This window comes from Anabas testudineus, chromosome 11, assembly GCF_900324465.2.
Source record: "Anabas testudineus chromosome 11, fAnaTes1.2, whole genome shotgun sequence".
NCBI lineage: Eukaryota > Metazoa > Chordata > Actinopteri > Anabantiformes > Anabantidae > Anabas > Anabas testudineus.
Window position 1 is genome coordinate 378,799 of NC_046620.1, and position 14,929 is coordinate 393,727.

At 45.0% G+C, this 14,929-nt stretch overlaps 1 protein-coding gene across 2 annotated transcripts; it reads left to right on the forward strand.

Annotated features, from left to right (window-relative positions):
* Window positions 1-536: 536 nt before the first annotated feature.
* On the forward strand, window positions 537-14,708 carry plekho1a (pleckstrin homology domain containing, family O member 1a). 2 transcript variants are annotated; one of them, XM_026349760.1, is made up of 10 exons: window positions 537-755; window positions 1,247-1,396; window positions 9,105-9,245; window positions 10,347-10,451; window positions 10,626-10,727; window positions 10,832-11,158; window positions 11,626-11,723; window positions 12,236-12,392; window positions 12,478-12,590; window positions 12,857-14,708. In XM_026349760.1, the coding sequence occupies exons 1-10, from the start codon at window positions 729-731 to the stop codon at window positions 13,641-13,643; spliced, it is 2,007 nt and encodes a 668-aa protein (XP_026205545.1). In that variant the 5' UTR covers window positions 537-728; the 3' UTR covers window positions 13,644-14,708. The 2 variants fall into 2 exon arrangements, with proteins under 2 accessions (XP_026205545.1, XP_026205546.1); XM_026349761.1 differs by having other exon boundaries at window positions 10,626-10,724.
* Window positions 14,709-14,929: the final 221 nt, after the last annotated feature.

Genomic DNA, 14,929 nt, shown 5'->3' on the forward strand with positions numbered 1-14,929 from the left:
AATAATAAAAACCTTCATTTAAAAACTGCATGATGTGTTTACTTGTGTTATCTGTGACTAATAATTAAATTCGTTTGATGATCAGAAACATTAAAGTGTGAAACATGAGGGTGAACTCTTTTTCACACCACTGTATGTGCTGCCGAACACAGAGCACTGGAGCAGCAGCAGTCCTACTTTGACCGAGTCACTACACTGGAGTTCGATCAGCTCCATCTGGAGCTTGGTTGTTGCGGTTCCTACGGTAGTTCGGTAGCAGTTCAAATCGGTCGGTAAATCTCCGGTAAACTCGGTGCTGAGTGTTTTACTGAACCCTCTTTCATCTGAACCGTCCTAGATGAGCTTCATCGATTCTTTTCTCTCTGTGATCCGACATGAACCCGTTCCGGTCGCTCGGTGTCGCTGTCCGCCTCCTTTTACCGGAATGTAGGCTACCGTGCGCGTCCGCGTGTCTGAGCGCGTGCCCGTCTGTGTTGAGAGAGAGCATCTGCCTCCTCGCACACACGTGCGCGCACACACGCCAGGAGGATGCGGCGTCGGTTCAGACAACAGACGAGGAGCTGAGGAAGAACGGACTCCGACACCGACACCGACACCGACAGCAGCACCTATCGGGCACCGAGCCACCGGAGGCCGGGCTGCTCCCGCCGGGCCGGGCCGGGCCGGGCCGAACCTCCTTCCTGTCGGTGTGATTACGCTGGGAGCTCCGGTGGACCTAAGGAGGGAGGATGAAGAAAAGCAACCCGAGCCGACGGGTAGGAGACCGGTTCTGTCCGTTTGTGCCGGTTTGTTCCCCGGTGATGGATCCGTGAGCGCGCTACCGTCGCTCGTTCGTTGATCATCACCTGTGTCAAGGCGGGTTCTCGGTCCTTCAGCCCGGGGACGGGCTCGGTGTCGGTGTCGGGGGGCGACTGATCGGAACATTAATGTGATTCTAACTGTGATCAGCGCGGTACTGCTTCATCCTACCGAGTACTCCGAGTACAGAGTACTCCGAGTCCTCTTACGGAGTACTCTAGAAGAGTACTGTTATTTGTACAGTGAGTGAGTTAGAACCTCGGCCTTCATCTGATCCATGATCCGTTTTCTCTTCTTTCTCAGTTTTTACCGATGCTGGATCACGATGACAAGTAGAACATCATCATCCTTAGTGTCTGACTTCTTGTGAAACCACAGGAACTGTTCAAGTGGTTTGTCTCTTTCCTGGTTTCTGTGGTTTGGTGAACTCTGTCGTTGTGTGTTTTAGGGTGTTCCGGAATCGGCCCAGCAGACGGTCCAGCAGCTGGACAAGGTGGGCTGGATCAGGAAGTTCTGCGGTCGGGGGATCTTCAGAGAACTGTGGAGGAACCGATACGTGGTCCTGAGAGGAGACCACCTCTACATCTCTGACAAGGAGGTGAGGACATGTTTCAGTTCACTGCTGGCCTGGTCCTGAAGACAAAACCCAGAACCCAGGACTGTTTGGGGAAAAAATGTTTTGATGGTGAAGCTAAAACTGGTCCAGTTCTTTGATTCCGTGTTGTTGTTGTTCTCCGTGTCATCAGTCCGTGTTCCTCAGCACCGTGTGCCGATCCAGACAATGCAGGTTTTAAGTTTGGGCTCAAAGACTGGAGACATGAAAACCATTAAACACCGGACCTCAAACCGCTGTGGTTCTGTATTTTATCCTGGAGCTGTCTTCCGGTCTGAGGTCAGGTCTCAGACCTGATCAAGTCTGAGGTCTCAGTGTTCACTTGGACTCATCATTATATAACTGTTATCTAACTATGACTGACGCTGACTCAGACTCTTCATTTTATCTCAGACCAGATCTGCAGATCCGCAGACCAGATCGGCACACGATCTGCAGATCCACAGACCACTGATGTTAAGTGAAGAAGATCAACCAGAGAAACTGGTCGACTCTTCTTTTAACATCAAACTGCTGCCTCATGTCCTAATGTTCACGTGATGGTTTTTGGTTTCCTGCAGCAGAATAATGACTTTGAGTTTCCTGTAATTCTGTTTCTCATCATCACTCGTCTTGTGTCTTCAGTTGACCCAGAACGTTGTACCACAGCTGCAGCCTGAGGCCCACTTTAAACCCACAGCCCCGTGTGTCGTCATGTTTACATCTTTTCTATCGTTAACCCTCAGCACAGTTTCCTACAGCACGTCGGTTCTGTCAGGACCAGAATCGCTAAGCTCCTCGTGTCACTGCACAAGAGTCTGATGCTGCGAGGACTTTATCAAAGTCTTAAGTATAAAAATGAATTCAGTTTAAAACTATCTGATGGGACTCGTAGAGCAGGAGAAGACTTCTCGACTCAGACGTGTTTAGGATTCCAGCAGAGACGGGAGCTGAGAAAACAGACAGCTGAGGATGAGTGAGCAACTGTTGCTGTGTTTTCTTTTAATTAACTGACCCGGGGGGCGTGGGGGGGTGTCTCAGCGTCGTTCACAGTGACACAGATACTGATTATTGTCCCTCTGCTGATCCTGGTGGTGTGAACACGCTGATGATTGGAATCGATCTTCATTTACACAAATGCGTGTTTGACAGTCTGCGGTTCAAAGGGACAGTGCTGCCTCAAATCAGCTGATCTGATGTTCACGAGTTCAGTGAAGATAAAATATTTTAACTTAACTGTTTTATTGTTGATCATGTGAGAAACATTTGACCTCATGTGAAGGGAAAGTGGCGTCTTGTTCAGTGGTAGAAATAAGATATAAAAGTCAAACCATGAACATTAAAGGAAACACGAAAACCCTCAAATACAGGTCACAAGTAACATTTTACTGCAAAGTCCCGTTGTCAATACATGCTCTAATGTAAAGGAAATATTTCTCAGCTAAGGTAATGTCGTCCATTCAGACTGGCTGCACGTCGTCACAGTACAACTGTTGCATATTTCACAGTGTCGCTGCAGTAAAGTGTGGTTTTCTGCCTGAGCTGCAGTAACTCTGCAGTTTTCCTCAGATCAGCATCTGTGGATTAAAGTTGAACGAAGTGAAAACGTCTGATGAATGAAACATGGAACCAAACTCAGAGCCGAGCAGTCGCAGTGCAGCTGGAGCTCTGACATCGTTTAAACTGCAGACAGCTGATTTACTGCACACGCAGCTGATTTACTGCACAGGCAGCTGATTTATACACACACAGCTGATTTACTGCACAGGCAGCTGATTTATACACACACAGCTGATTTACTGCACAGGCAGCTGATTTATACACACACAGCTGATTTACTGCACAGGCAGCTGATTTACTGCACAGGCAGCTGATTTACTGCACAGGCAGCTGATTTACTGCACAGGCAGCTGATTTACTGCACAGGCAGCTGATTTATACACACACAGCTGATTTACTGCACAGGAAGCTGATTTATACACACACAGCTGATTTACTGCACAGGCAGTTGATTTACTGCACAGGCAGCTGATTTACTGCACACGCAGCTGATTTACTGCACACGCAGCTGATTTACTGCACAGGCAGCTGATTTACTGCACAGGCAGCTGATTTACTGCAAAGACAGCTGATTTACTGCACAGGCAGCTGATTTACTGCAAAGACCGCTGATTTACTGCACAGGCAGCTGATTTACTGCAAAGACCGCTAATTTACTGCACATGCAGCTGATTTACTGCACAGACAGCTGATTTACTGCACAGACAGCTGATTTAGACACACACACACACACACACACACACACACACAGACACACAGTTGATTTACTGCACAGACAGCTGATTCATACACACACACACAGCTGATTTACTGCAAAGACAGCTGATATACTGCACAGGCAGCTGATTTACTGCAAAGACAGCTGATTTACTGCACAGGCTGCTGATTTACTGCACAGACAGCTGATTTATACGCACATACTGCTGATTTACTGCACAGACAGCTGATTTACTGCACAGACAGCTGATTTACTGCACAGACAGCTGATTTACTGCACAGGCAGCTGATTTATACACACACAGCTGATTTACTGCACATACTGCTGATTTACTGCACACACTGCTGATTTAGACACACACTGCTGATTTAGACACACACAGCTGATTTACTGCACAGACTGTTGATTTACTGCAAAGACAGCTGACTTACTGCGAAGACAGCTGATTTACTGCGAAGACAGCTGATTTACTGCACAGGCAGCTGATTTACTGCGAAGACAGCTGATTTATACACACACAGCTGATTTATACACACACAGCTGATTTACTGCACAGACTGCTAATTTACTGCAAAGACAGCTGATTTACTGCAAAGACAGCTGATTTACTGCAAAGACAGCTGATTTATACACACAAAGCTGATTTACTGCACAGACTGCTGATTTACTGCACACACTGCTGATTCATACACACACAGCTGATTTACTGCACAGACTGCTGATTTACTGCAAAGACAGCTGATTTACTGCAAAGACAGCTGATTTACTGCGAAGACAGCTGATTTATACACACAAAGCTGATTTACTGCACAGACTGCTGATTTACTGCAAAGACAGCTGATTTACTGCGAAGACAGCTGATTTATACACACAAAGCTGATTTACTGCACAGACTGCTGATGTTACTGTGCAGAATGAGCTAAGCTGAGGTTAGAACAGATAGGTCAGATCAACACTAACCGTTACCTTTACTTTAATGATCCAGATCCATCAGTGAGCAGGTTCTGTGTATACCCAGGTGAGTTTTAAAATAAGGTTTCTAGACTGACTGAGATGAATGATGATGATTCATCAAATCTACTCGCTAAAGGAGCGAGTAGCTCCAGACTCCTGTGGATCTCTTTAACCCTCGAGGCACCTTGGGGTACCAAACGTGTACATTCTGCTGATTTTGGTTTTTCATTTTTCAATATCTCAGTCAATTCAAAGGCTATCTGTATGAAATTTCCCCAGGATTTTTCTTTTATTCTAAATTTTAAAATTCCAATTCCCCTCTATTACAAGGTGTATAGAATAGGAGATATGCAAAATGCATACACTCTTTACCCTCGGGACCCGTTTTGGTCCCATTGACTTCCATTATAACGACATATTTTTGATATACTGTAATCCTGACCTATTATCATTCTTTTCCCATTAATACCAAATAAATCTAAGCCTCTACCTTCAAAATACAGGGAAAAAAGGTTTTACGGTTCATGATCCCCCCAAAACCACCAGGGTCAGCAGGGTTTTATCACATAAGGTTTCGATCGAGGACTGGTTCTCTTACGTTACCAAAATGCATGGCAATAAGAAATCTGAGCACCACAAAAATGGTCTTGGTGTGTGCGACCAATGTAAAAGAGTAGTGTGAATGTGGGTGAAAATTTATTTTTTATGTGTGTGTGTGTGAGTGTGTGTGTGTGTGTGAGAGAGAGTTACTGTGTCCGCATGTGAAATTTCAGTCATCAAAGGCCCAATGGGCTCAGTTTATAAAACAGAGTGAAAGTGATTGAGAATACATTTTGTGTGTGTGTGTGTGTGTGTGTGTGTGTGTGTGTGTGTGTGTGTGTGTGTGTGTGTGTGTGTGTTACTTTATCAAGAGAGAGCCTCGTCTCTCCTATTGGATGTGTAGTAAACACAGACATGCACCTGCATAAACATGCAGGGAGAATAGTTTGCAGCCTTGTCTGGCTGGTCATATGTCCTGAAGACAGCCATCAGGGGAAGAATGAAACTAGGCAGGGCCCCTGCTGCAGACTTGCAGTCCTCTGAGGAGAGTGAGGAGCAAGTTACCAGCAGTGAAAAGTCAACCGAGAGTCAGGTGGAACTCCTGCTAGGCAACTAGGGGACCTTCAACTCTGGGGAGGAGGAAGAGAAAGTGGTAATATCTCAATAGAGATCAAAAAAAGGGGAAATCCTTTGGTCTGCCACACATGAAGAGCCCCTGACATTCTTTCCCCCTCCCATCTTGACCCCAGGATGGACTTATACTTTGCATTTGTCAGGATCAGCGGCCCTGAGACTGCATTTGAGAGTATGTGCCCTCCAAACCTGGAAATTATGGGTTGAAGAGGTTGTCTGAAGATATTATGGGCTGAAGATGTTGTCTGCCTGCATGCAGACCTCATATGCGTGCAGGTTTCAAGTATATCTAGGAATATGACATGATGGACATGTCATGTTACAATGCCTATGTCCTGCTCACTTCTGTGGACCCACGCTGGAACAGCATGAAGTGCTGCAGCTGGCATCTCTTCTTAGAGTCGGTTGACAGAGCTCTCATTGCCCCGGCCATGGCAAAGAGGAGGCATTTGCACAGAGGACTGTCTGCAGACAGACTGGTCTGACAAGCCTGGTGCCAGGACCATGGTCATGTGGAGAAAGAAGAGGAGGAGGAGAAGCTACAGCCAGGGACCTCAAGAAAGCAGAAGCAGTGTGTGTTGTGCCCACAGTGCAGAAGGGTGTGGAACCAGTGCACCAAACGTGGAATGCATGCATGCTAAATTCACCTCACAGGGATCTGTGGTTTATGCATCAACATGCATTGCAAACACACAGACACACATGACAAAACAAAACATCTTTTGACAGAAAATAACAAATTGGTAAATATTGCATAGGAGTTTTTCTCTCCTGTGCTTATGACAAAAAGGGGATAACACTAAAAAAAACATATAAAACTGATAAAAACCTTATATATATGGATAAGTCTGAAGCTGTTGAAGAGATCTAATGTGGTAAAACTGAAAAAAAAAGATTTCTAAATAACACTTTTATTTCAGTTTTATGAGAGTGCCCATTTTGGACCCGGAGATAAAAGGTCTAAATTTTGTACATAAACTCTTATTGCTGCAAAAATAATAATGCATCAAAATCAAAGTTGTTATCAATTATTGACATAGTCAAGGCTCTAGTACCCTCATCCTGAATATTTCACTTTGCATCTTATTTTTGGTAAATACTGCATGTTTTGTGTTTTTGCCTTTTGAAAAATTGGGGGTTCTCATGACAAAAAGGGCATAAAAACCTAAAAGAACATATAAAAAATCATAAAAACCTTATATATATGGATAGGTCTGAAGCTGTTGAAGAGATCTGATGTGGTGAAAGTGAAAAAAAATATTGATATATCACATTTTTATTTCACTTTTATGAGAGGGCCCGTTTGGGGTCCCGAAGTTAAAAGGTGTAAGTTTTTTGAATAAACTCATATTGCTCCAAAAATAATAATGCATCAAAAGCAAAGTTGTTATCAAATATTGTCTTAGTCAAGGCTCTAATACCCTCATTTCGAATATTTCACTTTGCATCTTATTTTTGGTAAATACTGCATGTTTTGTGTTTTTGCCTGTTGAAAAATCGGGGGTTCTCATTACAAAAAGGGCATAAAAACCTAAAAAACATATAAAAATAATAAAAAACTTTATATATATGGATAGGTCTGAAGCTGTTGAAGAGATCTGATGTGGTGAAAGTGAAAAAAATATTGATACATAACATTTTTATTTCACTTTTATGAGAGGGCCCGTTTGGGGTCCCGAAGTTAAAAGGTGTAAGTTTTTTGAATAAACTCATATTGCTCTAAAAATAATAATGCATCAAAATCAAAGTTGTTATCAAATATTGTCTTAGTCAAGGCTCTAATAACCTCATTTCGAATATTTCACTTTGCATCTTATTTTTAGTAAATACTGCATGTTTTGTGTTTTTGCCTGTTGAAAAATCGGGGGTTCTCATGATAAAAAGGGCATAAAAACCTAAAAGAACATATAAAAATCATAAAAACCTTATATATATGGATAGGTCTGAAGCTGTTGAAGAGATCTGATGTGGTGAAAGTGAAAAAAAATATTGATATATCACATTTTTATTTCACTTTTATGAGAGGGCCCGTTTCGGGTCCCGAAGTTAAAAGGTGTAAGTTTTTTGAATAAACTCATATTGCTCCAAAAATAATAATGCATCAAAATCAAAGTTGTTATCAAATATTCACTTAGTCAAGGCTCTAATACCCTCATTTGGAATATTTCACTTTGTATCTTATTTTTGGTAAATACTGCATGTTTTGCGTTTTTGCCTGTTGAAAAATCGGGGGTTCTCATGACAAAAAGGGCATAAAAACCTAAAAAACATATAAAAATAATAAAAACCTTTATATATATGGATAGGTCTGAAGCTGTTGAAGAGATCTGATGTGGTGAAAGTGAAAAAAAATATTGATATATCGCATTTTTATTTCACTTTTATGAGAGGGCCCGTTTGGGGTCCCGAAGGTAAAAAGTGTAGGTTAATTTTAAAGGTGCCTCGAGGGTTAACCTGATCACATCAACCAAACAGCTGTAGAGGATTTGTTGGACAGATGTGATCAAATCTGTCAGCACTCATTTGTGAGAGTCTCAGAGACTGACAGCTTCTCACTCCGTCTCCGTGTCTCTCATCACGCCTGTCTTTATGTTTCAGTGACGAGGAGCTGATCCAGCTCGGTTCTTGTTTCTCTCTTAAGGTTTTCTCTGCTCTACGGTGTGAATGTGTTGTGTCTGCTGCTCATGAAGATTTACACTATATTTATATAACGTACAGCATGAACTTTCTCCAAGACTTCCTCAAGAATTACAAAGACTTGCTCACGAATTGCATTAATTCCACTCACAACCCTCCTACAAGGTCCAGAACCTCCTCATTAACCACTGGAATAGTCTCAGGGAACATATATCAACAGCCTCCTCCTGAAAAGTCTCACGAACTTAGATCTAAAAACATCTCTGGAACCTTTTGAAGGAGTTCCGACCTGTGGAGCCTCTTGGAATATCTGGATCCTCCTCAAGAATTCCAGGTCTTTTGGAACCTCCACGTGGTCCACTTTGTGACCATTAGTCACTACTGTATGTAAACTACCTCCTCAAAGGTCTCTGGAACCTTCAAAAGGCTCACTACATCATCTCAGAATCCCTGGAAGAGGGAGACCTGTGCAGCCTCCTTAGAATCTCTAGATCTTCCTCAAAACTCCTGAACTTGGTGGACCACTAGTAACAGCTCCCGGACTTATCTTCAGAGATCTTACAAGCGTCAAACACAGGACATTTCGACTTGTTAAATCTGTGGTCTGTTTATTCCCAGGTTTATAGGTAAAAGACAAAAAGCGACAGAGTGCTCTGTGTTTTGTGTTTCCAGGTGAGAGACGAGCGTAAAGCACAGGAAGTGTTCGACCTGGCTGATTACGAGCGTTCGGAGGAGCTGAGGAAAGCAAAGAGTCGCAGCAAGAAGAACCACAGTCGCTTCACGCTGCTGCGCTGCAGACATCCGGGAAACACTGTGAGTCCACGTCTTCAGTTCAGCCTGAGGACCCCCAGTCCAAGGATCACATCTAGACACACCTAGGACTGATTTACGTGTGTGTGTGGGGGGGGGGGGTTAATTATTTTTAGTTTCTCTTAGATGTCTTTCAGAGTTTCTGCCATTTTTCATGTTTCCTCTTTCTTCTTCATCATCCTCTCGTGCCGTCCTCTATACTCAGAGATTACACTGCCCTCATACTGACATGTCATTGGTGGATTTCCGCCTACATCCTCATCAGGATTGGTGGCTCTGACCACAGTGATTGGCCGAGCCGAGTTGTTTTTTTCGTCTGAAAGGTGTAATCCCCGAATCCCATTAGTCTGTCAGAGGACGAGTTACAGCAGAATAATCCCTACAGAGTCTGAAAGCTCCATGTTAGTCGGCCTCCCTCATGCCTCTCAGTCTGTCTGCAGGTTGTTACAGCCACAATATAGAACTAAAGTAGAATAGAACAGAAGTTATTGTCATTGCACATCGGGGGGTGCAAAAAAGAAGTGGGAATCAAAGTCAGTAAAAGATAAAGTGTGTCTATGATGGTTCAGTGTGAGCGAACACAGTCCGAAGACTGATCCAACATGATGATTCCTTCACATTTGGTTCGTGTGAACCCAAAACCACATCTGTAGCAAATCCTCTATTTTTTTTTGTCTCAACGTGAATCAGTTTTAGCTTCACTGATGTTTAGATCAGTCGTTAATGTTTAGATCTGTTCCTAAAATGACACATCTCAATGGCGTTCACATACAAAGACCACATAGCAAATAGCATTAAAACAAAAGAACCAAAGGTTAATCAGCAGAAATGAAGAACAGGCCACGCTAACATCATCTGATCATACAGTCAGCTGCAGTTTACAATAGCATTAACTCTGGGACATTACTGACATACGTCATCCTCAGTAAAACGCAGCACACTGGCTAAACGACATAATAACCATACCTTTGAACAGCTGGTGTTCACTGGACTAGCGGCATGTCACACTGAACACTTATTACTGCTTACTAGTCAGTTTTGGACTGACTGGTTAAACCTCCCGTATCGAATGCCAAACACAGCACAGGGTTTGTCTCTTTGCAGGTTCCCAACCTTGTGTTTCTGGCAGTGAGTCCTGAGGAGAAAGAATCATGGGTCAATGCCCTCAACGTGGCAATAATCATAGCCAAGAACAGAGTTTTGGATGAGGTATGGGTCTTATTTAACCGATATAAAGATAAAAACCTTATTGAAAGGTTCCTCACCACTGTAAGACGTTAATAAAGGTCGTGGTTACTGATGTTAAACTGTTTCTATAGAACATTTTTAAAGTGAAGATGGATTTTGGAGCTTTTCTAAAGTCTGTTTCTGTTTCGAGTCCAGGTAACCATTGAGGAGGACAGCGCACTGGTTCATCCAACCAGAGACAGAGCCAAGATCCCCCACGGCCGCCGCCTGCCGACCAGAGGACACCTCATGACTGTGGTTCTGCATTCTCTCGTTACCTTACTCATATTTCCATCATTTCTTTTTTCCACATTAACTTTGTCTTCAGAGACCAAATGAATTTTCTGATCACTCTCCCTCAGGCGTCCTCCTCCCATGGCATGCTGACCCTCGACCTGGTTGCAGAGGAGGACAGTTTCTCGCCAGAATATGATGGCGACTCACAGGAATCTTGGGAGAACAGGTTCCGGGTTGATCTGCAGGGGGGGGGTTCATCTGGACAGGTGGCGGCCATTGGTTCTCAGGGGGTTGGTGGTCGCCAGCGGGCCGGTACTGATGTCTCCAAGCTCAGGGTAACCTCCAAGGAGCCCAAGGTGAAAACCGGCAGTCTGCCCCGGGGCAGTGAGCGATCCTGGGGCAAGTATTCCCACCTGGAGGCCTCTAAGGTCCACAAGACACAACAAGTGCAGGTGGGTCACAGCCTGATACCTGTAGATCTAAACTTCCATTGCTGATCACTGCTGTAGGGTTAAGACAGACTTTTCAATCCATCATATTCTGGATTAGAAGCTATCAACCGTCTGTGGAGAATGAGACGCTGCCAAGTGCTGCTGCGTCCAAGGTCTTATTTTTTCCTAGTGACACTTTTTGGCCCAGACAAAGGTCTTGACGTTGGCTTCGTAATATCAAACCCAGCTGAACCCAAAATGTGCCCGAGACCTTCTGCAGTCTGTTGTAAGGCTGCATGTTCCTTTGTTGGCAGATTTCACTGAATACATTTACAGTCTGAGCAGCGTCCAGCTGCTCTTTGACCTAAATAAAGAAAAAGTGTTTATGTTGGTGTTAGTCAGCCTTAGTCAAGTCTTAGTCTGAGCCAGGATGTCGTCCACCTACCGCTGAACCACACAGTACACCTAAACCTAGTGGTTGCTTCCAGGTCCTCCAGGCTCAGTCTCGTACGCCTCAGCCAGGGAAGAGGTTCAGCATGCAGGGCCGGAGTCGGTGTGCCTCCATGGATGAAGTCCTCTCCTCCAGGTACACAAACACCTGACAGAAAAACAAAGAACCAGAACACAAACACAAGGAGCGAAGGTTAACAAGGATTATCTCTCCTCCCAACGTGGTTAAGAGATCTCGTATGTATCTGTGTATACTCCATGCCTGAAGTCAGGGTCATGTTGTAGCAAGACAAACCACTGTCTTTCTCAGTCAATACTTTCCGAGAGGAGACGACTGATTTGATTTGACTTCCATCCATTGTTCCAGATTTGTCTGATTTCTTCACAGCTGGATGCTGTAAAATCTTTCAAGGTTTAATCACCTTGATCACCAATGAAAATAACAAGTAACCATGAAAAGATACAGGTGTAGACAGAAATAGAGAAACTCTAGAGATAAAGCCTTCAGGCAAAAAAGAAAATCTGTTTCCAAGGTCCAGAATGAACCACTCATCAGTAAAACCACTGGTTCTTCTACTTCCTCCTCATCCTCTGCCTCGCCCTCCTCCTGTCTTTCTTACCTTCTTCCCTTTACTCTTCTTTTTTCAGACCAGCAATGATTCGTTCAGAGTTACGTTCTGCTCTTCGTCGATGTCCGACAGAAGAGGAGGCGGGGGCGGGGGACCAGCCGGTCGGTCAGCTGCAGAGCCTCATTGCTCAGAGGATGCAGAGAGCTCAGGAGCTGCTGGAGGAGATGAGACTGCAGGTACCTACGAGTCCTTCGATAGGTGGATGAGTCAGATGGTGAAATGAGACACCGTAAAGACAAACATTGTGTGTTGTGATGACAGGAGCTGCAGAAGGCGAAAGCAGAGCGAGAACGAGGAGGCAGCTCACCGTACCTGAAAGGCATCGACTCTCCTCGACTCCACCACCTCAGGGGCTCAGACTCTCCTCACTCCAGGTTAGTCCACTGACATTCACAGTTCGACAGTGAGCACTTCAAGCGTTGATTAGCTTAATGCTAATGGCAGCGCTCACCGGGTTACTACAGTTCAAGCAACAACAAACTGACATTCTGACATGAAACACAGTTACAGTGCAGCAGTAGAGGTATCTGAGTGAAGCTGACTGTTCAGCTGTGGTTTTTATCCTTATTCCGTTTTACTCAGATCTGGTCGGACGTTTTGAAGATGAATGATGCAGTTTACTGGTTTGTGTTCTCCACAGCCGGTCATCAGGATCTCCGAGGAGCAGGAGCAGCGACTCTCCTCGCCTCCGGGGCAAAGACTCTCCTCGTCTGAGGGGAAGAGAGTCTCCTCGATCCAAAGCCAAGAAGACCCGCTCTAAAGTAACTGACTCGCCTCGCTCCGGAGGATCCCAGTCACCTGCTGCGAAAACAAACGAATCTCCTCGAGTACAAGATTCGCCCTGTGTGAACACCGCCGACTCTCCTCAGCCAAAGTCCGCCACAGTCCATTCACCCAAACTCAAGGAATCATCCAGCTCCCGTGGTCACAAGAAAGACAGCGACTTAGCTGTACTGAAGTCATCTGAGTCGCCTGCACGTGTCACAGAGTCAAACTCGCCCCAGGTCAGAGGGTCTGACTCACCACGAGGCAGCGAAACCGAGTCACCTTCTCTGAACCAGGAAACCTCCCCGAGCCCGTCTCGATCCTTGGAATCCTCGCAGCCCAAATGCTCTGACAAACACCACCTCTCCCCGCCTCCCTGCCTGCTGCCTGAGGGGGACCTGGAGGTGGAGAAGAGGCGAGCCGAGGCCGAGCGTCTCCTAGAGGAGGCCGTATGTTCGTGGAAGGAGGCACAGGAGGTGCTGCAAGAGGTGAAGGAGCTGCAGAGCCAGACGCTGCGCCGACAGCGTAGGAGGACCTACGAGAAGATGACGTCGACGGCAGCGGCGGCCGGGTTGCCCATAGCAACCTCTGCAGCAGAGGATGAGGACGTGGCTGTTACGCCGACGTCGCCCGAGGAGGACAACGGGTCGGAGACGCCGTGACAAGGAGCTTTTTGACTGTTTCTGTCGAATCTGTTTTCCAGCATGCTGACCAGGACTTACAGAATTCCTCAAATACAAACCAGCAATGTACGGTTCTTCCCAGGAGGTTTAGCGACTTTAAGCCTCCTCAGTGCACTAGACTGTCACCAGTCAAACGCCCTCTCACTTCTGCTGCCGTTTTATTCCAAAACATCTTGTGTGTGACCATTTGTCACTTTTCATTCTCTTCCTGCTGCCGTGACGGCGCTGCACATTTTTCTCGTTGATGTCAAAGACAGTTTTTAAGACACATTTGGGTTTTGAGGGAAAAAGACGTTTTTGTGATGTCGAAATTTATACGATGACAACTTTTTGAAGGGGGTGAGTTAAATACGTGTTAGCAGTTTGTGTAGATTCTGTCTTTTTGTCTGAGATTTGTGTTAAAATTCTTTTTCAGCCTCTGAATTAGATGTAGTTTGATATTTCCCAACACGAATCAGGGAGTTTAAAGATCTTTTACTGTAAACAGAGAAGAAGCAATAACGTCAGTAAGAAACAAAGAAATGTCTGCGTTCGCCTGCTGAGCAGCAAAATAAGCTGTTGCTGCCTCTTTCTGTGCAATGTCTAGGTTTCTTCACAGTTCTGATCATCAATATGCAACAAGAGCAAACAGACCAGGTCAGAAACCTTCGATCCTGGCGCCATCACGTGTCCACACGCGTGTTAAAGAGTCACGTGTTCACAGACACAGTCAGGACAGATACAACCTGTACACACGTGGTTAAATGCAACTCCAGTAATTCTAACATCACAACGTGTTGAGAGATTCCACGTTTCTACAGTTACTACAGGATCCCGAGTTCCCGCAGTTCAAGCAGGAACAGAAAAGCACTTTTGATGTAACGAGCTGCTGACACGTTGGAAACATCAAAGTGTTGTTCTGACTAATCAATATTCATCAATATTCACACAGAGCTTCGGTTTTTCATCTTTTTGCACATGGACACTGAGCATCTGTCACACTGTGTTCACTGTGTCTTTGTTAAATATATTTGTTGTTGGATTTGTGGGACAAACACTGCTGGTTTCCTTCACGTTAAATAAAAAGAACTGAAAGGTTTCACCTGGTTTATTCTAGAAACTGATTCACTGTCAGCGGTTCTCCTGCGGAGCTCAGCTGCTGGTTCCCTCTCTTAGAGAATTCATCAACATCGGATCAGAGTGTAGAAATCCCACGTTGAGGTTCTGCTCACCCGACCCGTGGGTCGAGCTGCAGCAGAGGCCGAGGGCCCAGAGTGGAGGTCGGG